This window comes from Cervus canadensis, chromosome 2, assembly GCF_019320065.1.
Source record: "Cervus canadensis isolate Bull #8, Minnesota chromosome 2, ASM1932006v1, whole genome shotgun sequence".
Lineage (NCBI taxonomy): Eukaryota > Metazoa > Chordata > Mammalia > Artiodactyla > Cervidae > Cervus > Cervus canadensis.
The window spans coordinates 73,374,635-73,396,711 of record NC_057387.1 but is presented as its reverse complement, the minus strand read 5'-3'; the positions used below and the strand labels follow the sequence as shown (position 1 = coordinate 73,396,711).

At 41.4% G+C, this 22,077-nt stretch overlaps 1 protein-coding gene across 6 annotated transcripts in view; it reads right to left on the bottom strand.

The window, feature by feature from the left end:
• The window catches only part of GNG12 (G protein subunit gamma 12), a 135,688-nt gene that overhangs the window by 77,356 nt on the left and 36,255 nt on the right, over positions 1-22,077 (bottom strand). For 3 of the 6 annotated variants that reach the window (XM_043461012.1, XM_043461013.1, XM_043461011.1), the window contains exon 2: positions 2,729-2,781. Coding sequence is in view for 1 of the 6 variants with exons in the window: in XM_043461010.1 (XP_043316945.1) it covers positions 2,754-2,781 (28 nt within the window). In the remaining 5 variants the exon portion in view is untranslated. Of the gene's footprint in view, positions 1-2,724; positions 2,782-22,077 lie in introns of those variants that run through there. The other 3 variants (XR_006268144.1, XM_043461010.1, XR_006268143.1) reach the window with 2 other exon arrangements.

The following is a 22,077-nucleotide window of genomic DNA, read 5'->3' as shown; positions in this document are numbered from 1 at the left end:
GGGGAAGATTACTCCAAGTTTCAAAAGAATCACAATTAACCTTGCTTCTTCTGAGTAACTAGCTGCTTTTATCCTCAAGCCACCAAGAACTCTTAACTGAGTATGCTTTCCTAGCACTGACTTATCAGAAGCTCAGAGGCAAGACCCTGGGACCTGCTAGTGCATGTACAGACTTCTCACTTAAGAACTGGGTGCCTAACCTTATCTCTGACTTCACCTTACTTTTCCTTCCCCACAAGTTTCCTCCCTTCCTTCTTTTTCTGGATCTTATTGTATGTGTATTTAGACGTCGCCTCAAAAATCTTTGAAAGAAGACAGGCACGTATACTAGATCAACAGCAATCAAAATAATGTGTAACAAGTCGGATGGTGAATGGAGGACAATTTTTACAAACGCTGCTTGTTCTGACGGCTGGTATGGGGGAGTTCCAAGGGAGCAGGGTGAGAAGGTGGTGGCCTTGGACCCAGAATAGCCCTGGGCCAAACTGTCAGGTCAGCAAATGTCTCAGACAACCTCCCCCTCTCCCGCCCTCCTGCATACCTCTCCCTATCCCCACTTCATCCTTCCTTGGGCAACTGGGTACCCTCTTACCCATTCCTACACATCCACACCTACTCTTTCATTAATACTGCTGGTTGCTCTCCCTTCCCCAACTTCTCCCACCAATCAAAGCAGCTGAAACTTCTATAGCACCTTGTACTTGACAATGATAAGTTGTCAATGGCTGACAGCAGCTTTAACACCTATTTCTCTCAGGAATGAAGAGGAAGAAATCAAAGGACTAAATCACCAACAGTGGAACAGGTTGCAATTATGATAGAGATGCAACTGAGTGAGATGAACTTCTTGTAAATTTCAAATAATTTTATGTGAAGCAGTTAGCAAAGTGCCTAGCACACAGTCTGCATTCAATAAACAGTAGATGCTAATTATGACTATTGCTATTGTAATTATTAATCTTTCTACCACTGGATATTCATTGTCTATTCCTCAATCACTACCATGATTACCTCCAAGAGGGAACTGCTCCTTTCAAAAACACTGGCGGGTCACAGTTTCATAGTCAGTTAATGTATTTTAATTACATTTTATGATTGATAAAGCACTTGCACATACATCATTCTTTTTTTATCTTCTGGACAATCCTCAAGTGAAATATTATTTCAACTGGTTGCTGTTGTGGAGAAATGGCAGACAGGCTAGTTTGGCTAGAAAAAAGAGGAATAGGGGGAGAGGACAGGCCAGATAATGGAAGCAGGGAAACTAGAGAGAAGTCTAGACTGGTGTGCTGGATGACATGGAGGCAGTGACAGCTTCTGAGCAAGAGAGTATCATCCTGAAAGCTGAACTGGAGGATGACTAGTGTGGTGGTTCTATATTGTGATGCAAGGATGGGAGTGGAGACCTGGTATCAGCAAGACCACCCAGGATCCTGCTGAACTGACCCAGATGCCAGATGGCAGATCACAAAGCCAGGGCGAGGGGATGGGCTATGAGATGGGAGCACGTCCTGAGCCCTCTCACCCTCCAGGTGATTTTCATTCCATCACAGATGTTTCCATAAATACTGTAGGGTGGACTACAGAAATGGCCACAGATCTTCCCCTCTCTGTCCTCCCTGCAATGTGATTCTGCAGCTCTTCTCACCAAGAGGCAGAATCTAGTCCTGTACCTTTTGAATCTAGGATAGCCCCAGAGCTTGTTTTAGCCAACAGAATGTGTAGAGGCAATGTGGTGGCAGTTCTGAGCCTCGGCCTCGACACTTCTGTTGTCTCTCTTGGTACTCTGCCCAAACGCCAGGCACACAAGCTCAGGGGAGCCTGCAGAACACTGAGACCCGTGTCTCACTCATTGTCATCACTCTAGCCGATAGCCAGGTGACCCCCGGCCTAGCTGACCTGGACCTGCAGTTAACCGAGGACACATGAATGGTCCCAGCTGAAATCAAAAGAATCACACACCTAGGCCTACCTCAAATTGCCAACAGAATTATGGTACCGGAAAAAAAAAAAAAAAAGATCGCTATTTTAAGTCAGAAAATTTTGGCTTATATTTCTGGCAGCAAATTTTGGGGGAGGTTTGTTATGCAGCAAAAACTAACTTGAAATACACCGCAAATAACAGTAATACCACATATCAGGGAGAGTTGCCACATGAAGCCTCAGAAGTTTTTTTTTGCTTAAATACTTTACTTCCCTAGGTCTAAAGGAAGTTTTCTATCACTAGAGAACTGTTATCTCGTGACAATCACACTCAGGTTTAAGGAGAGATGTGAGGAAAACATACAGCAATAAGAAAGCTCATAAGTTACAGCTGAGCCAATTTTCATTATAACAGGCTGCAAGGGACTGTCTGAATTCCTTGGCTGAAGTAATACTTTGTTGTTTTGGATACTGTTTGAAACAAGCAGACCATCAACAGGGGTCTGGAAATAGTTTCATTACAAAAAAAGTTTTTATTTTAATAGTATTTGGCATGTAATCACAGATCTTTTCCCTGACCATGTTCCTAGCAAAAGAACATGGATTGATCTGTTTTTTTTTTTTTTAGGGCCCGGAAACATTGTAAATCATTTCAGAGGGCCAAAAAGAAAACAAAAACAAAGCCATGAATAAATAGACATCTAATCATAGTACCAGTAAGGATGCATTTAACTTAGAAGTGTGAATATCATTTCAAAAATAATGTCAGATGGTCACTTTGTTTTAAAAATGAAAGAGCACTTACCAGTAAGACTCTGTGTGGCCCACCGTCACCAGGTTTTAGGTGATGGAATGAATCTGAAATAGAATGAAACAAGCATCCCGTAAGAAAATCACATTTGGAAAGGGTGTGCCTTCGATCCCAGCGACTGCCATCCTGGTGAGTATTTATTCTTTTAAAGATTAACAAAGCTTTTTCTGGCTCCTGATGGAATAGGGAGAGTTTTTCGCCTACATATTTCAACTTCCTCAACAGAGCACATTCCCTCATCTCCTTCAGGGAGTTTGGAAAGTCTAAAGCCAGTATAACTATAAATGGTAGTGTTTTCATCCAAACCCCTCCAACTCGGCAGAAGCCTTCCGGGTTTGTTGCTCTTGCCTTGGCCCCTCCACTCCCTTCTGCAAGGACCATGCCCTGACTTCCTTTATGGAACCAGTGAAAAAACAGATGGTCCAGCATGACCTGAATGGTAATGGGAAGAGTACACAAGGCTTTCCAACAGAGGTCACCTGTTCTCAGATAATCACAACCTTTTCTCTCACTGATAACGGTGAGTCAAAAGCCCTGCTGTTCAACACTAATAAAACACAAGCCACATTGATAACTCTACATTTTCTAGTGTGTGTGCTATGTCGAGTCATTGTGACTCTATGGACTGTAACTCACCAGGCTCCTCTGTTCATGGAATTCTCCAGGCAAGAATACTGGAGTGGGTTGCCATTTCCTCCTCCAGGGGATCTTCCCAACCTACAGACCAAACCCACATCTCTAACATCTCCTGCATTGGCAGCAGGTTCTTTACCACTAGAGTCACCTAGGAAGCCCAAATTCTTTCTAGTAGCCACATTAAAAAAGCAAAACTAAGGATAATTTTAATATTTATTTAACTGAATTTATTCAGAATATTATCATTTCAACATGCAACTAATATAAAAAATGATTGAGATGTTTTGCATTTTTTGTGTGTGTCATCCTAAATCTTTAAGAACCAGCACATTTCAACTCAGGCTGGCAGCAGTCCAAGCAGTCAGCAGTCACAGCAGCTAGCGGCTTCCATAGCAGACAGCACAGGTCTAGGCAATCTGAGCTTGGCCTTCAGGTAGGTACCGGCAAGGCTCCAAAGTGACTGAAATGCACGGAGAGATTTTGTTCATCTATTCCCCCGCTCTTAGGAATCCATCATTAATTACCCCATTTCAGGATGTCATTTAGCATAAGTAATAATATAATAATAGCAGAGACGGGGTTGCCCAAAACATTCATCAAGGTTTTCCATGCAATGCTACGGAAAAAGCTGAACGAGTTTATTGGCCAACCCAATACAGCACTCACTGTGTGTCCCTGGCAAGCTCCCTTGTTAGTTTAATGCACCCTCACAATAACTTCATGTTGTTGTTCAGCCGCAAAGCCATGTCTGACTCTTTCCGACCCCATGAACTGCAGCACGCCAGGCTTCCCTGTCCTTCACTATCTCCTGGAATTGGCTCAAACTTGTCCACTGAGTCAGTGATGCTACCCAATCATTTCATCCTCTGTCACCCCCTTCTTCTCTTGCCTTCCATCTTTCCAAGCATCATGGTCTTTTGTAATGAGGAAACTGAGGCACAGAGAGGTTAATAAGATACTAAAAGAGCTGGGATTCTAATCTACTTAGCTGGCCTCCAGAGCCCATGCCTATAGCCACTATACTCTCAAGTTAAATTTGAACGGCTCAAAATAAGATATTAGTAATTACTTTCAGTTTTAATTATAACCATCAAGTGATCCAAGGCTGTTCCCATGATACATGGTCAGATAATAGCAGTGATGGCAGACGGAGGAGTTATGGGATGTGCTAGCAAATTAAAATAATTTGGGGTGGGAATGCAAAAACCACAGGCAAGCCTGCGGTCGAAAAGACTGCCTTTGCATCCAGGGGGTCTGTTTGGATGATTAAGATGGGGGTGCAGGCGTAGGGCAATGTGGGGTATCCGGAAAATTGTATCTGTGATTTTCTGAGGCAAGAGTCATTTCTATCACTTTCATATGATTCTCAAATGAGTCTGTACAACAGACATCTCTGTGCCTGTCCCAGCAGGGGTAGGAGGCAGAAAAGAACTAGGCAAACACACTATTCACTTGATTAATATGTGCCCTTCTCCAGTGGAGCTCATTTTGTGAGGTCCACTGGAAAAGGGAAAGGCAAACCACTTCAGTATTCTTGCCTTGAGAACTTCATGAAAAGTATGAAAAGGCAAAAAGATAGGACATTGAAAGATGAACTACCCAGATTGGTAGGTGCCCAATATGCTACCAGAGATCAGTGGAGAAATAGAAAGAATGAAGAGACGGAGCCAAAGCAAAAACAATACCCAGTTGTGGATGTGACTGGTGATGGAAGTAAAGTCCGATGCTGTAGAGAACAATATTGCATAGGAACCTGGAATGTTAGGTCCATGAATTAAGGAAAATTAGAAGTGGTCAAACAGGAGATGGCAAGAGTGACTGTCGACATTTCAGGAATCAGCGAACTAAAATGGACTGGAATGGGTGAATATAACCCGACCATTATATCTATCTACTGTGGGCAAGAATCCCTTAGAAGAAATGGAGTAGCCATCATAGTCAACATAAGGGTCCAAAATGCAGTACTTGGATGCAATCTCAAAAACGAATGATCTCTGTTCATTTCCAAGGCAAACCATTCAATATCACAGTAATCCAAGTCTATGCCCCAACCAGTAATGCTGAAGAAGCTGAAGTTGAATGGTTCTATGAAGACCTACAAGACCTTCTAGAACTAATACCCAAAAAAGATATCCCTTTCATTATAGGGGACTGGAATGCAAAAGTAGGAAGTTAAGAAACACCTAGAGTAACAGGCAAATTTGGCCTTGGAGTACAGAATGAAGCAGGGCAAAGGCTAATAGAGTTTTGCCAAGAGAACACACTGGTCAAAGCAAACACCCTCTTCCAAAAACATAAGAGAAGACTCTACATCACCAGATGGTTGACATCACCAGACGGTCAACACCGAAATCAGATTGATTATATTCTTTGCAGTCAAAGATGGAAAAGTTCTATACAGTTGGCAAAAACAAGACCAGGAGCTGACTGTGGCTCAGATCATGAACTCCTTATTGCCAAATTCAGACTTAAAATGAAGAAAGTAGGGAAAACCACTAGAGCATTCATGTATGACCTAAATCAAATCCCTTATGATTATCCAGTGGAAGTGACACATAGATTTAAGGGACTAGATCTGATAGACAGAGTGCCTGATGAACTATGGATGGAGGTTCATGACACTGTACAGGAGACAGGGATCAAGACCATCCCCAAGAAAAAGAAATGCAAAAAAGCAAAACGGCTGTCTAAGGAGGCCTTACAAATAGCTGTGAAAAGAAGAGAATCGAAAGGCAAAGGAAAAAAGGAAAGATATACCCATTTGAATGCAGAGTTCCAAAGAATAGCAAGGAGAGATAAGAAAGCCTTCCTCAGTTACTAGTGCAAAGAAATAGAGGAAAACAATAGAATGGGAAAGACTAGAGATCTCTTCAAGACAATTAGAGCTACCAAGGGAACATTTCATGCAAAGATGGGCTCAATAAAGGACAGAAATCCTACGGACCTAACAGAAGCAGAAGATATTAAGAACCGAAGAATACACAGAAGAACTGTACAAAAAAGATCTTCATGACCCAGATAATCATGATGTGTGATCACCCACCTAGAGTCAGACATCCTAGAATGTGAAGTTAAGTGGGCCTTAGGAAGCATCACTATGAACAAAGCCAGTGGAGGCGATAGAATTCCAGTTGAGCTATTTCAAATCCTAAAAGATGATGCTGTGAAAGTGCTGCACTCAATATGCCAGCAAATTTGGAAAACTGAGCAGTGGCCACAGGACTGGAAAAGGTCTGTTTTCATTCCAATCCCCTAAGAAAGGCAATGCCAAAGAATGTTCAAACTACTGCACAATTGCACTCATCTCACATGCTAGTAAAGTAATGCTCCAAATTCTCTAAGCCAGGCTTCAACAATACGTGAACCAAGAACTTCCAGATGTTCAAGCTGGTTTCAGAAAAGGCGGAGGAACTAGAGATAAAATTGCCAACATCCGCTGTATCATTGAAAAAGCAAGAGAGTTCCAGAAAAAGACCTGTTTCTGCTTTATTGACTATGCCAAAGCCTTTGACTATGTGGATCATAAGAAACTGTGGAAAATTCTGAAAGAGATGGGAATACCAGACCACCTGACCTGTCTCTTGAGAAACCTATATGCAGGTCAGGAAGCAACAGTTAGAAATGGACATGGAACAACAGACTCGTTCCAAATAGGAAAAGGAGTATGTCAAGGCTGTATATTATCACCCTGCTTATTTCTATGCAGAGTACATCATGAGAAACACTGGGCTGGATGAAGCACAAGCTGGGATCAAGATTGCTGGGAGAAATATCAATAACCTCAGATACGCAGATGACACTACCCTTATGGCAGAAAGTGAAGAAGAACCGAAGAGCCTCTTGATGAAAGTGAAAGAGGAGAGTGAAAAAGTTGGCTTAAAGCTCAACATTCAGAAAACTAAGATCATGGCATCCGGTCCCATCACTTCATGGCAAACAGATGGGGAAACAGTAGAAACAGTGACAGACTTTATTTTGGGGGCTCCAAAATCACTGCAGATGGTGACTGCAGCCATGAAATTAAAAAATGCTTGCTCCTTGGAAGAAAAACTATGACCAACCTAGACAGCATATTAAAAAGCAGAGACATTACTTTGCCAACAAAAGTCTGTCTAGTCAAGGCTATGGTTTTTCCAGTGGTCATGTATGGATGTGAGAGTTGGACTTTAAAGAAAGCTGAGTGCTGAAGAACTGATGCTTTTGAACTGTGGTGTTGGAGAAGACTCTCGAGAATCCCTTGGACTGCAAGGAGATCTAACCAGTCCATCCTAAAGGAGATCGGTCCTGAATATTCATTGGAAGGACTGATGTTGAAGTTGAAACTCCAATACTTTGGCCACCTGATGCAAAGAACTGACTCACTGGAAAAGACCCTGATGCTGGGAAAGATTGAAGGCTAGAGAAGGGGATGACAGAGGATGAGATAGTTGGATGGCATCATGGACTCAATGGAGATGAGTTTGGGTAAACTCTGGGAGTCAGTGATGGACAGGGAGGCCTGGTGTGCTGCAGTCCATGGGGTTGCAAAGAGTCGGACACGACTGAGCGACTGAACTGAACTGAACCTGTACCCCTCCTCTCCCTCCACATAAAGAAATCGTAACTAGTGAGCAAAATCAGATCTGCACACTGAGGTCTTAGCCACTGTACTACCAGGGAAGTCCCTCTGGTGGCCATCTTGTCCTTTACCCACACAAACCTATTTATAGGTCCCTAAATACTACCCCCCTCCCACTTTCTTACTTCTTTGCATCTTTGCCAAAGACTGTGTTCTTTTTGTCAAGAAATGTCCTTTCCCTGCAGTATCTGCCTGCCTTTAAGTCTAAGTTAAAAAAATCAAAACTTCTGAGGAGCCTGTGTGAATTCCCTTGGCTAGTGTAGGGACAACTTCTCTGCAGTAGAAGCAGTAAAGCATTATTCACTCAATTCAACCAATAATTATGTACCATTACTACAGATAATAACAAAAGCTGATCTTTGTGGAGCCGCATGCCAGGCACTATTTCAAGCGCTTTACGTGCTCCTTTAATCATCTGAGGAACCTCATGAAATGGGTTATTTTATTACCCCACTTAGCAGGTAAGCACACTGAGGCAGAGGTCAGGTCAGTAGCCTAAGGTCACACAGTTTACAAATGGCAGAGACAGACTGTGAACCCAGGCAGCTTGGTTCCAGAGCCTATATTCTTTTTTTGAAGTATACGTGATTTATAGTGTTGTGTTAGTTTCAGGTGTGTAGCAAAATGATTCAGGTGTATATTCAAAATGATTCTTTATACATTTTATAAATGTATAAAGATTATAAAAATATTATATACACATTTCAAAATACTTTTCCATTATAGGTTATTACAAGATGCTGAATAGAGTTCTCTGTGCTATACAGTAGGTTCCTGTTTATCTATTTTATATATCGTGGTATGCATCTGTTAATTTCAACCTCAATTTTCCCCTCCCCACCATTCCCCCTTCGGTAACCACACGTTTGTTTTCTGACCCAGAGCCTGCACTCTTAACGCTGCACCGTGCTTGCCTCTCACTGTGTTCCCCTGCCTTCTACCCTCATTGCTCATGCACGTCTCTCTGTTAATCCAAGAGGCTTCTGTGTCTCAGTTTTCCATTTACTGGCCTCTTTGCTACCTTGCTTGCAGAATCTCCGGAGGATGAGAATGTGTCTTTCTAGAACCTTGCAAGGTGTTTGGTATACAGCAGATGCTCCATAAAGGCGCACACACGAAAACACTGGCACAGCATTGGAAGGACGGGGATGAGGGCTACAAACCTGGGCGTAAGAAAAGCACACAGGGAGAAAAGTCTCCAAATACACACTCGAATAAAGCAAGCTCTAACTTCATCTTTTAAATTTAGCCTGCGCTGAGAGCATAGTCATTTCCTAGGCCTGTTTAATACCAGAGGGAACAGAAGCAACTCAGATCTTGGCTGACTTGACTGTACTCCCAGTTCATCAGTTTCATTTTACTTTTGCACATGGATTTAAGTAATAATACGCCCTCTAAAAAGCTTTGGCTGGCCATCATAAAGAAATGCCAGAAAAGACATTTTCCTTTAAAAAAGGCAATATTCAAGCAAAAAAGGATACAAAACCCTATTTATTAAAGGTTTCCTTGGTTTCAAATAATTGGCTGTAAGTATATTCCAAATATTTTTTTTTTTTTTAAAACAACAGCCTCATGTTGAAAAACCTCCTTTGGTTCAGACATGGCTGTGCCATTTTCTACCCTAGAATTTCATAATATGTTTCTTTCCATAAATATCTAAACTTTCCTTGGATGGATATAAAAGTCCCTGTAGAAGGACACTTTCCTCTTTCTATAACAATAGGAAAGACAAAAACTTCAAGATCTGGGATGTACGTAGACTTCTAGAGAACAAAAGAACTTCTTCTGGCTCACATCAGAGACTGCATCAGGACTTTGGCCCAGCTTATCCACTCAGAGATAAATATTAATACAATTAGCCATAATATTCACCCTTCCTACTTGCATCCAGAATGTAAAAGAAACCATCAACTTCCCATGAATATGGATGTCAGCATCCTCTCAGATATTAACCACCAAATTATAAATCTTCATTTTTGATTCTTGCTATCTCATCTCCTTCCATGATAAACAGTAATTTAATTATTCTTGCGAGGTTTACAGAGTGCAAATTAAGGGCCAGGCACAGTTGTTGGTGCTAGAGATAGAGCTGTGAATGAGTTAATAGGGTTCCTGACATACGGGTCCTTATATTGCGGTCAGTCGGTCAATTCAGTCGCTCAGTTGTGTCCAACTCTTTGTGACCCCATAGACTGCAGCACGCCAGACCTTCCTGTTTATCACCAATTCCTGGAGTTTACACAAACTCATGTCCATTGAGTTGGTGATGCCATCCAACCATCTCATCCTCTGTTGTCCCCTTCTCCTCCTGCCCTCAATCTTTCCCAGCATCAGGGTCTTTTCAAATGAGTCAGCTCTTTGCATCAGGTGGCTAAAATATTGGAGTTTCAGCTTCAACATCAGTCCTTCCAATGAACATTCAGGACTGATTTCCTATATTGCAATAGGAGACAGAAAGTAAGTGTACAGACAAGAAAGTAAGAGAAGTTCCAACAGTGATAAATTCTACAAATTCTTTCATACAAGCATGGAGTGATGCAACCCAATGAAAAGCTTAACAATGTCTCTTTGGAAGCTGTATGGAGGAGTCTAGAAAAGGCAACAGTGAACGAATAGATCAGTGGTAACCAATTCTGAGGTCACTAAACTGTGCAGAAGAGATATGACAGTACCTTGGCCTAGGGTGGTAGCAGCAGAGATGGGAGAAACAGATGGATTCAGTACAGGTTCTGGAGGTAACATAGCTAGGACCTGCTGATAAAGTGGGTGTAGGAGATGAGGGAGAGGAAGGGGCTGAGGTGATACACAGGTTTCGATTTAAGCAACTAGGTCGATGATGGCTTTGTTGGGGGAGAAACAGGTTGAGGGAGGAAGGAAAATCAAGAATTCTGATTTGACCTTGTTCACTTGAAGACATCTAAGTGAAAATGGCAAGAAAGTATTGAAAAGTCTAGTACTGTGTTGTCCAATACTAAAGCTATTAGTACATGTGGGGATTTAAATTTAAATAAACACAGTTAAAAACTCATTTCCCCAGTTGCATGAGCCACAGTCAAGTGATCAGGCCAACAGAAGTAGATGCCGTCCTAAATAGCACAGGTGTAGAATGTTTAATCACCATAAAAAAGTTCTACTGGGCAGGACTTGTCTAGAATGAACATGATAACTTGCTAGACTCCTTTCGTTATTATAAAGCTTATTGCAATTACAAAATATAAAATTCTAATTCTCAGAGACCTTTAGCTTTGAATGGCAATTGGATTCTGATCTGTCTGAAAGTATTTGTTTCTAATTCTCAAGAAAAATATCACAATAGAGGCGCAGTGAGAGAATGAACACTAGATTTATAAACCTGGCTTCCAGTTGTCTTCACTGCCAATGATTTCCAGCAAAATCACTAAATGTCTATGTGCCTCAATTTCCCCTACAAAACAGGGCATGATCTGGAATGGACTATATTGAGAAGTATGTTGGAGAATGTTTCTACCTCTGCAGACAGTCCCATTGTTCTCTGGTCATATCTATTATGTTTTCACTTGCAAATACTGACATGATGTTATCTCAGATGGCAAAACAGATATAAAAGGGCTTTTGAAGCACAGAAAAGACCCTACTGTAGCATAAAAGGTACATGTTCCATAAAGGCAAGACAGAACCAAAAGAAATATACCCCATGCCTTGAGTCTGCCACAGAAAGTTGTATGTTTTGGGATGTTGGCAGGGTTACTGACTTGATAAAGCAATGCCATGTGTGTTAGGGCATCATGAACCAAGTGTTGATCCCCAAAGGTAAAAGACAGTAGACAGTCACCAAAATGGTGACATTTTCCCTTCTTGTTTAAGGTTTCTGTCCCAGGAAAGGGCACACCTTGAGTGGGCTACCTGGCCTACTTTAGCCAAATGGTGTCCCTCCATTATCCCCCCCTCAGGATTACCTCCCGGGTGGAAGAACTGGTCTGGGCTGTTCACTGGGAGAAACTTCTGTATCTTGTCATTGCTTTGAATCTGCATAGAGTTTCTAGTGACTTAAAAAAATTTTCTGAGGACCTGGTGGTATATATCCTCAACTAATTGGTGGATAGGTTTGGAGAAAGTGTTCTCATAATGCCAGTAAGAAATTGTAAAAAAAAAAAAAAATATATATATATATATATATAGTGCCAAACTTTAGGAGAATATATTAAAACAATTAATTATGAAATGTTACACTGGACATAATTTTTTTTTCTCTTTTTCTACTGACAGGGCAATGACAATTTTTTGTTAGTTTGTTTCTCCCAATGGCAGTTTTTTTTAAAGGACAGCATTCTTTGGAACTACCCAGATTTCTACCATCCTAGAGCTATAATTTATTTTTGCCTGTTACCCTTGATAGACATATGTGCTAAATGACTATGGCCACAGTTTGTAGACTATTGGCAGCAAGGCTTTCAAGTTTGACAGATCTAGGTTTGAGTGCGGGCTTTTCAGCTATTGTGAGTCCTGAGACAAAACACCCCTAAGCCTCAATTGTCTAACATGTAAAGTAGCACTAATATGCCTTTTGCATATTGTTGCTCTGAGGGGAGGAAAAAAGGGAGGACATGGAGAGCCATCAGGGAAAAAAAACCATGTATGACGGCTGTTATTTTCTTTTTCCATTTAACTTTCAATTTCAAATCTTTTTTGTGTGTTTCTATCTATATTCAAAATGACTGTTGTAGGGACCTAAATCTCTCCCCTAATGCTGGATATTTAAATTATTGCCAGTTTTTATTACTATAAATAAGATTACGTTGGAAACCTTCATGCTTCTGCTTTTTTCATCCCTTTAACTTGTTTCCCTAGCTTCCCTAAATTCCTAACAGTACAATTCATAGGTTTTGCTTTTAAAGGGGCTTTTAATTAATATACGATAATATCATCAACTGAGAATTTCTGAGACTGACATTTTATAGACATTTTATCATAAAATGGTATTCCTAATGCTGCTTTAGTCTGTATTTCTAAGATAATTGGGCTTCCCTGGTAGCTCAGCTGGTACAGAATCCACCTGCAATGCAGGAGACCCTGGTTCGATTCCTCGGTTGGGAAGATCTGCTGCTAGAGAAGAGACAGGCTACCCACCCCAGTATTCTTGGGCTTCCCTGGTGGCTCAGACGGTAAAGAATCCGTCTGCAAAGTGGGAGACCTCGGTTTGATCCCTGGTTGGGAAGATCCCCTGGAGAAGGGAATGGTTGCCCACTCTAGTAGTCTGGTCTGGAGAATTCCGTGGACTGTATAGTCCATGGGGTTGCAAAGAGTCAGACATGACTGAATGACTTTCACATACATACATAAGATAATTAGTGAGGATGGGCATTTTTTACTGTTTATTAATGATTTGTAACCTTGAGAAACAGTAAGTCTATACACTCTTTGCTTATTCATGTAGTAGGATCTTGATTTTTTCTTTTGAATTTGAGTTTTTTATAGTGCACGATAATCAAAAATTAGTATATGTATTTGCTACAAATATATTTCTGATATTTTGCAATGTAAAGATAACCATTTTTTATTTATACAGCATTTTAATAACTAATAAGCAATAGCCATATTTTGTATAAACCTCCTGAGCTATGACATTGCCTTGTGGCAAAATGTTTGACTTTTGACTGCTTTTCAATGTCTGTTGACACTCTGATTTTCCCAGCAACCCTGTGAGTGAGCTGGGGAGGATGATAATTCCCACTCTAGAGCAGAGAAAGTGAGACCCAGACAGGCCGGGTAACTTACAGAGGGTCCCAAATCCTGAGGCTGGCCAAGACTGGCCTCAGTCCTTTGCTCTGTGAACCCAAGGGCTCCTCATGAAAGGAAGCTCACCATGTAAAATGAAGAGATGTATTTTTTGCAAAATGGATTATTATCCCAAGCACCAATTCCACACTGTCTTTGATTTAAAATTCTTTATACAAAAAAAGAAAAATAAACAAAAAAACAAAAAATAAAATAAAATAAAATTCTTTATACAGAGGATGAGAAAGGTGGATGGCATCATTGACTAAATGGACATGAGCTTGAGCAAACTCAGGGACATAGTGGAGGACAGAGAAGCCTGGCATGCTACAGTTCATGGGGCTGCAAAGAGTCAGGCACGACTTAGCAACTGGACAACGAACAACAACAACTACACAGCATCAGAGCCCTATGCCTGCTCACTGGAGGCACTCAGGAAATCTTAGTATGATTTTAGCAAACCCTCTCAAACAATGGCTTACATTACGGACCATCCTTACAGAGTTTTTATGTAGTTATGATAAATTAAATAACTTAGACCTAAAGTTACTGTTGCTTTGTTTTTAAACTGAGCTCGAGTACTTCTTTCCCCAAGTATTCCTTCCCTCTTTGGCTGCATGAAACCACTCTCCTTGAATTTCGACAACTGCTACCACTTTCTACCTGTCATTTTAGGTGCTTCAGAACATGTTTGAGCTCTTCTATGGGAGAATCCATCTGCCAATGCAGGAGATGTGGGTTTGATATTTGGGTCAGGAGGATTCCCCGGAGAATGAAATGGCAACCCACTCCAGTATTCTTGTCTGGGAAATCCCATGGACAGAGAAGCCTGGCGGGTTATAGTCCATGGGGTTGCAAAAGAGTCAGACAAGACTTAGTGACTTATCAACAACCAAAGGCTCCATATAATATGTGTGTGTATCTCTCAAAGAGCCTAGCACCCTGCTCAGCACACAGATAGCACTCAACTCAGTGTTTTATGGGGAGAAGGGGGAAGAATGTGATGAGCTAAGAGACAATGGAAAAAGCAATTACAGTTTAGTTAAAGATCGGGGCATTGAAATATAGTTTGCATGAACTGTGCGCTTTCTGCTACGCCATTCTTTATTTTGGCAAGCACACTATCATGGAACAGTTCTAATGCAGTCTTAAGCCAGAAGTCTACATTAGCTAAACAATACTGAACTACATTAAACAGAACATCCAAAAGTGTTTCCAGCCTTGGACGAATCTGTATAATTCTGTAGATATATCTGTTATGTTTCTACTTGAGAATTCTGATATAACTCATTCCTCAAAAATTCACTGTGAACACACACACACAAATACACATAAAAGTCCTGGTTCAGCATTTGGAAAAAAAAAAAACTCAAGATAAAAATATGGAACATCTGCTTCCTAATATCAGGAAAATTCACAGGAAACGATTAATGTCCACAAGGGAGAAAGAAAAATAATCTGGATCACATTATGAAATGAAACATCCAAAATTCACAATTTAATACAATATAGCCTGCAAGTCATCAGATCTTCAGAACTGAGGGGAAGATTTCACATTTTATTAAAACTTGCAAGAGGAGAAATATTTTTACGACATGTACATACGAATAAACATAAAATGGAATGTCCTCACCCTACATAGTATTCTTGGGTCCTGTGTCTCCCCTACTGATATTTACATCATGTCTGGCAGCTGGGTTGTTTACCTCACATGTATTTTTGTAATGTGCTCAGTGTCTTATAGGGCAAACGAAGACCTAACTAAATTAGATGGTGGTCCATGGATGAAGAGGATGTAACTATTTTGAGAAAGGCCTGGAGTGGCTTATGTCTCCCAAGGAGGACTGAAAGGACAGTCAGGGTCACTGCAAGGCCAAAGCCACTGTATATAAAAGTGGTCTGCTCCCTGGCAGCTCTTCCACGGTCCTGCTCCTTATAAGCCTCCCTATGCCTACTATGAGCCTGGCAATATGGAAGGCTCTGTGGGTAAAACAAAGAACAAAATACACTCCTTCTCCACATGGAGTCTACCATGAGTCACAGAGATGACTGATCAGACAATGACAACTCCAGAGGCACGTAATATACCACGTTAAGTCCAAGGAGCTCCAAGAACATAGAGGAAGGGTGACTATGCCAGTCTGGGATGATCACGGAAGGCATCCAGGGAGAAGTGGGATCAAAGTGAAAATGTAAAGGATGGCCAGGGTGAGCCAGAAGATGAAAGGAGGGAGGCATGAGCAAGGCAGACGGAGCAGTCTGTACAAACGCTGGAGGGGAAGCAAGTACCTTTGTTTGCTCTGGCTGCAATTTTGAGAGTAAGGATTTCAGTGAACACTGGGGTATATGTATCTTTTAGAACTGGATTAAAATATACACACTACTATATATAAAATAGATAACCAACAAGGACCTACTGTATAGCACAAGGAAGTTTACTCAATAGCATGTAATAACCTATGTGAAAAAAAGAATGTCTATATTTGTGTATATATATGTGTAACTGAATCACTTTGCTGTACACCTAACACTGTAAATCAACTATATTTCAATAATTTTTTTAAAAATCTGAAAAAAATATTCAAGCATTTCTCCAACCAACTGTATATGCCAAGTGATATGGCAAATTGAAATAATTAAAGACTTCATATATATATTTTTTTAAAAAAGCAAAGAGTTTCAAATCAGTGAGAGGCCTTATTATGTAAGAAGCAGTAGCAGGTAAAACCCAAAGGGGAAAACCACAGTGAGAAGCATAAGGCCAACAGAAAGAACTCAGGCTCTTTAGCACCCTCACACCAGAAAGAGCTGGCACTGATTCATCCAGAGGGAACAGTCAAGGACCCCTTAGGTGACAGGCCTCTGGAGGAGGGCAAGGAGACAGACTGCCCCATCAGAGATGATGCTGGTGCCCAATTCCAAGGAAAAACACACAGCCAGCTTCCCAACCTCATGACAGGAATAATGAGCAGGCCTTATCACTACCCTCATGGGGAAGACAGAATCATCTCATTCTACAGAAAAGTTGCTGGTTTTAGACAACAGTATTCATTGATATCCCTTTCTGTTAACTGATTCCACATCTCACTAGAGAAACCAACTCATCTTGGTATGGCTGGAACATTCCAGTGCTAACATTAAAAAGTCTCATGTCCCAGGAAACCCCTCTCAGTGCCATATAAACTATGATGGTGGTCACCTACTCAGAGTTTGCAAGGTACATGAAGTGGACAATAGGGTTTATGCCCCAGGCTTTTATATTAGAACTGGTGCAAGTTAAATGTGATCTAACCTCCTGGAAGCTAATCTAGACTCTTTGAGCTACAGGACCCTCCTGGACATCTCAGGGACTTGTCTGGGGACCCTGTATCATTTGCAATAATTCACTCTGAATTATATTTGCAAAGCACAATGATTAGCTTAGGGCCTAGTGATCACTGGCTGTTGTGCTAAAGGGAATCACTAACTAAATGCTTACCAAACACAGTAATCAGCCAAAAGATGGGTTTGAATTTAATTTCTGTGTTTCCTGTTGTTGACTGAGAATTAACCAAATACCTTTCAAATTTAATACTGCAAATCATCCTTAAATAAATGAAACTATTTACTTACACAGAGTCATAAACATATTTTCATTACTTTGTTGACTAGAGACCTAACCCATTGTAATGGCTTATCTTCTTACGGGTCAACAGAGAGTTAAGAAAGCGGGAAGACAAAGAAAAACAACATGGTCTCCAATAACTATTGGTCCAATAGGATATTACTTTACGGCAATATCTGAAAGGCAGAGAGCAGCTAATAAATCTTTATAGAATGATTGGGGGTGAAAAATTGGGCCACGGAGAACTACAGAAAAAAAGTACCCAGGTTTGTGGATTAGATGATGGCCATACTTGAGTTTTCGCTTCAGTGCTGTTGACTCAGACAGCCATGGCCCACAGCTCTTGTCTGATAAAAGGAAACACAAGCTATTCAAGAGCACTGCTTTCCTTGCAACAGGGTGATGAGTAAAACAGCCCCCGGGGTGTGTAGTCAGCAGAAGATGCAGAAAGACTTCAAACTGATAAGAGCCAAGGGCCCACCATTCAATCCTGCTTCAAAGGCACCCCCCCACCCCCACCCCGCACAAAGCTCAGCTAATGTTAGTAAGGCTCAACGCTCCTTGTGAAGATTCCTGAAACAGGAATGGATGGAGAGATGACCTTAGACTCTTTTTTTTTTCTGCAACAGACAATGATCTCCAATACATTTCTGATTAGTTTTCAAGGAAAAAAAAGACACTATTTTCAAAATCCAATCGTGCTTGAACATAGCTATTCAAGGAAGAAAACCATTCAGTAGGGTTCAATTTTATTAGCCTCACAAAACTTTTTAAAAAAAGAGTGAAACGTAGCAGCATTTATCACTGGTAACATATATTAGAATGATGCTTCCCTCTAAAAAGTCTGAGGTATTCTGGGTAACTGAGGTTCTGCAGATATGATGAAAATAATCATTCTCTCCATGAGCCCTCGCTCTCTAATCATAGCACTCCTCTCCATGACACACTTTCCATCAGACACTGAGACAGACAGATTCATCGCAGAAATATTCGGGTTATGTCCGCTGCACAGAGTCAGGCAGCACCACGAGGGCAGGATGCAGCAAAGGGCACAGCCCTAAGCCTGGGTCAGAAAAACAGGACGGAGGTTTTGTTTTCACTCTGCCAGACTTTGCTGTGGGTGAGTGTACGTCTGCAGGCCTTGGACTCAGAGGATACGGAAATGACAAGTGGTCCTCAAGTTAGCCTGTGAGCAGCTCTCTCCAAGTTGCCTATGTTCACAGTCACATGAGTGCCATGCTATGAAATATCCCACCCTGGTTTGGGCACTTGGACTCTCCTAGATGGTTCAGTCTTTCACTGTAGCCACCAAAGACATGCCTGGGCATTGAGAATCTTCTAGGAATTGTTCATCTTTATCCCACATTATCAAGAGACCAACAGCTTAAACAAACAAGCAAGCAAATCCAACTATGTTCAACATAATCCACTCAAAGCCACCATTCAACAAGAAGACAGCGCCTAAGAAAATTGGTACAAACTTCCTGTTTTTACACCTACCACTTGTACTTGCTTTCTGGGTAAAGCCATCTTTGCTGCCTCTATTCTTAGTTTGTACCTCACTCCAGACAGACATTCTCACGGACATTCTCATGCATTTTATACACATTCTGGACACAAATTGCTGACACTATCTCAGGGAAGTATAAAGGCATATACCCACTGCACCCCCACCACCACCCAGAACCAAGAAAAAAAGATCTGCCACTCACCATACCACGGCAGTCCAGGGCATTCGGCAACATTCTGACTGTGGGTTAGCCATTTCCATACCCAGCCTTCACCTTGAACCTTCACGTATCTCATTTCTTAATGCATCTGCATGGACAACTTGATTATAAGGTCCTCTGACTACACAGACCATACTTTAAATTTCCATGTATTTGTTTTCCTTCCCACAAGAATGAGTTCTTTATTTAACACATCCCAGGCTTCCAATAAAATTTTAAAAATCTAGATGTACATATTTCTATCTATCTAAACCTAAGAAGTTCACAGTGGTCTAGGAGAAGCTCAACAGAACAGCCAGTTCAGAAATCAGCTATTTCCTATTTATCTTATATTGGCAAAGCTAGATTTTATTTCTATGAATATGTCTTCCTTGATTCTGGGAACAGCTGCGGATACTGATGATGTAAGACAGTCTTTTTTAACCTTTTAAAACTTACACTCATTTTTGATAACCATAAAAACTTTCTCTTTCCTTTTCCCAAACAGATTCTGATGTGTCCTTCCTAAGCTGTTTTAGGAAACTATGATATCTACCCCTTGGCTGGATTCTCTCCTCTTCCCTAAATCTGTAAAATCTACAAGTCCATTCCCAGGCTCTTCTCTGACTTAACATCTCCTCAATGAAGCCTTATTAGGCATCTCAAACTTACAACAAAGGCCACAGCCTAATTAATAATCTCCCCATATGGCTCATCCCCTGGGGCTGCCAGTGCTGAAAGTGGGACACCACTATTCATACTTCCTGCTCAAGGCGAAATCCTCAGTCATCTTAGGCTCCATTCTTACCTACTCTACGTCCAGTCAGCTGTCAGCACATCCTGTCAGCCCTACCTCCAAAACATCTCCCAAATCCAGTCACATCTCAGCATCCCTCCCCTACCTTCTTCCTTGTCCAAACAGGTAGCATTTCTCACCTGGTGACATCTCTTGCTCCCTCCCAGCAGGGGGCACTGGCATCCTCAGAGGACTTAATTCTTTGCTAATACCCTCCAATGGCTTCCCAGCATGCTTCGCACACCCACTACTGCCAACCCTTTGCCTATCAGGCTCTGTAGGAACTGGACCGGGTCACTCTATCCGGTCACAATGACCTCCCCTTTTCTCAAAGACACCACACAATCTCTGCTTCGAGCCTCGACATCGATCCTTCATGCTGGTGGCCTTCTTGCAGACACCACAGGCCTGCACACTTGGTGGCCCCCTGCTGGTCTCTGACAAGTGTCATCTCTCTCTTCCCTTACCCTGATTTGCTTTTCTTCATAACACTTAGCACTCTATTTTCTCCTATTGAGTTATGAGCCCTGTCCTCCACTGGAATGTAAACTCCACGAGAAGAGGACGTTGTTTGTTCCCCACTGGACCCTCAGTGCCCGAGGCGACGCCTGACACAGACTAGGCATTCCATAAAATAACCTTTTTTGTTACTGAATGAATGCATATTGTCAACTAACCAGAAATATTTTGTTGAACTTGATTTTCAGGTGTTTGGGTGATGAAAGTAAATATTCCCCCTTTCCCCAAGTGAATCATAAGACATGATTTTTAAATAACCCCACCCCACACACACATTTTAGATTCTGGTATGTCTGCCCTTCCTTAAAACACCCCACCAGGGGTTGGGCTAGGGTGCCCCATCCCCTTGAGGGTCAGCGGTGTGGTCACCCAGTTCAATGCATACAAACTCACAGCTATACTCTGAGTTTTTACTAAGCCTCTGACATGTTTTACAGTCTTCTGCCTCTTACTAAAGCCTTAAAGCTTTATTATCTTCAAAAAATGCTCAGGGAATTCAACTAAGAAAGAGAACTGTCTGCCTTATTTATGATAGTGGCAGTGTTTCTTTCAGCTAATTCTGAATACAGCTGGCTCGGATTTCAATGCCAAGTGGCTGGCTACACTACTTTTGCTGTATGCTTCCAGGGAGTTTGGGCCCCAGTGGTGACAGAAAATACTGGGAAATATTAAGGAAACTCTTTGGAAGAGACAGAAGGAAGGAGGAGACACATATCCCTCTTGCCAGGCATCCCCTATACATCTGGGTTTTCTGGTTGCTTCTTCAATATGGGTGCTTTTCAGAAGAGCAGTGTTTCCTTCATGAATGAGCTCCATTTACGATGAGGCACCAAGTGGTCAGTGTGAGCTCCGAGGGGACAGCCATTCCCAGGCCTCTGGCATTTTTCCAGTGTGGCAGTGAATGCAACCCCGTAGGGACTAGTATCTCGCTCTGAATTCCACCCTTCTCTCCTTGGCCTCTTGGCAAACCTCCCCTTCAGAGAGTCTAGTCAACTGGCATTTGTCTACTGTGTCTTTTCTTCCTTTTCTTAAAGTATCATCTTTTGGGAGCTTTTACACGTGAGATTTTGAAATCCTTATATAAAAACAGGATATTATTCATCTCCAGTCACTTGAGAAATAGCACAGTTTAGGGATATGGTCAAATTCTAAGAGCAAAGATAACATAAACATAAAACACTGATTGGTATCAGTTCTGCCCTTTTACCTCTTCAATGAATGAAATGCAATAAATCAAATACTGCAAGTCTTGGTGAACTTCTACTGACATGTGCATTTTTTTAAAGCTTAAAAGTTTTGATGTCTGTGACATGAAATCTTATTTATTTAGGAATGTAAGTTGTTGGATTTCTTCTTCTCCAAAAGGGGAAAATGGCAGACATTGATTATTAAGAATTTTGTCATCCAAGTCCAAAGCTCCACAAAAATACTTTGATATACTCATATATATGTGTGTGTGTGTATGTGTTTAGTGTGTGTGTGTGTGTTTTAAACCACAATCTGGATTCCTAGACTGTGCGTATGTGTAACTTAACTCTGGGCTTAATCCTGCTGTAGTCTTTGCATCCTTCTCAGGCTAGGCAAGTGGTGTCCTTTCTTCCTCTGCTCTCTGAGCATTGAACCTGAGCAGAGCCAGCATAAACTGCACACTAGTGAACAACTCTGCAAAGTTTCACTGCCAACCCTCCTTTCAGAGTATCTACCCCC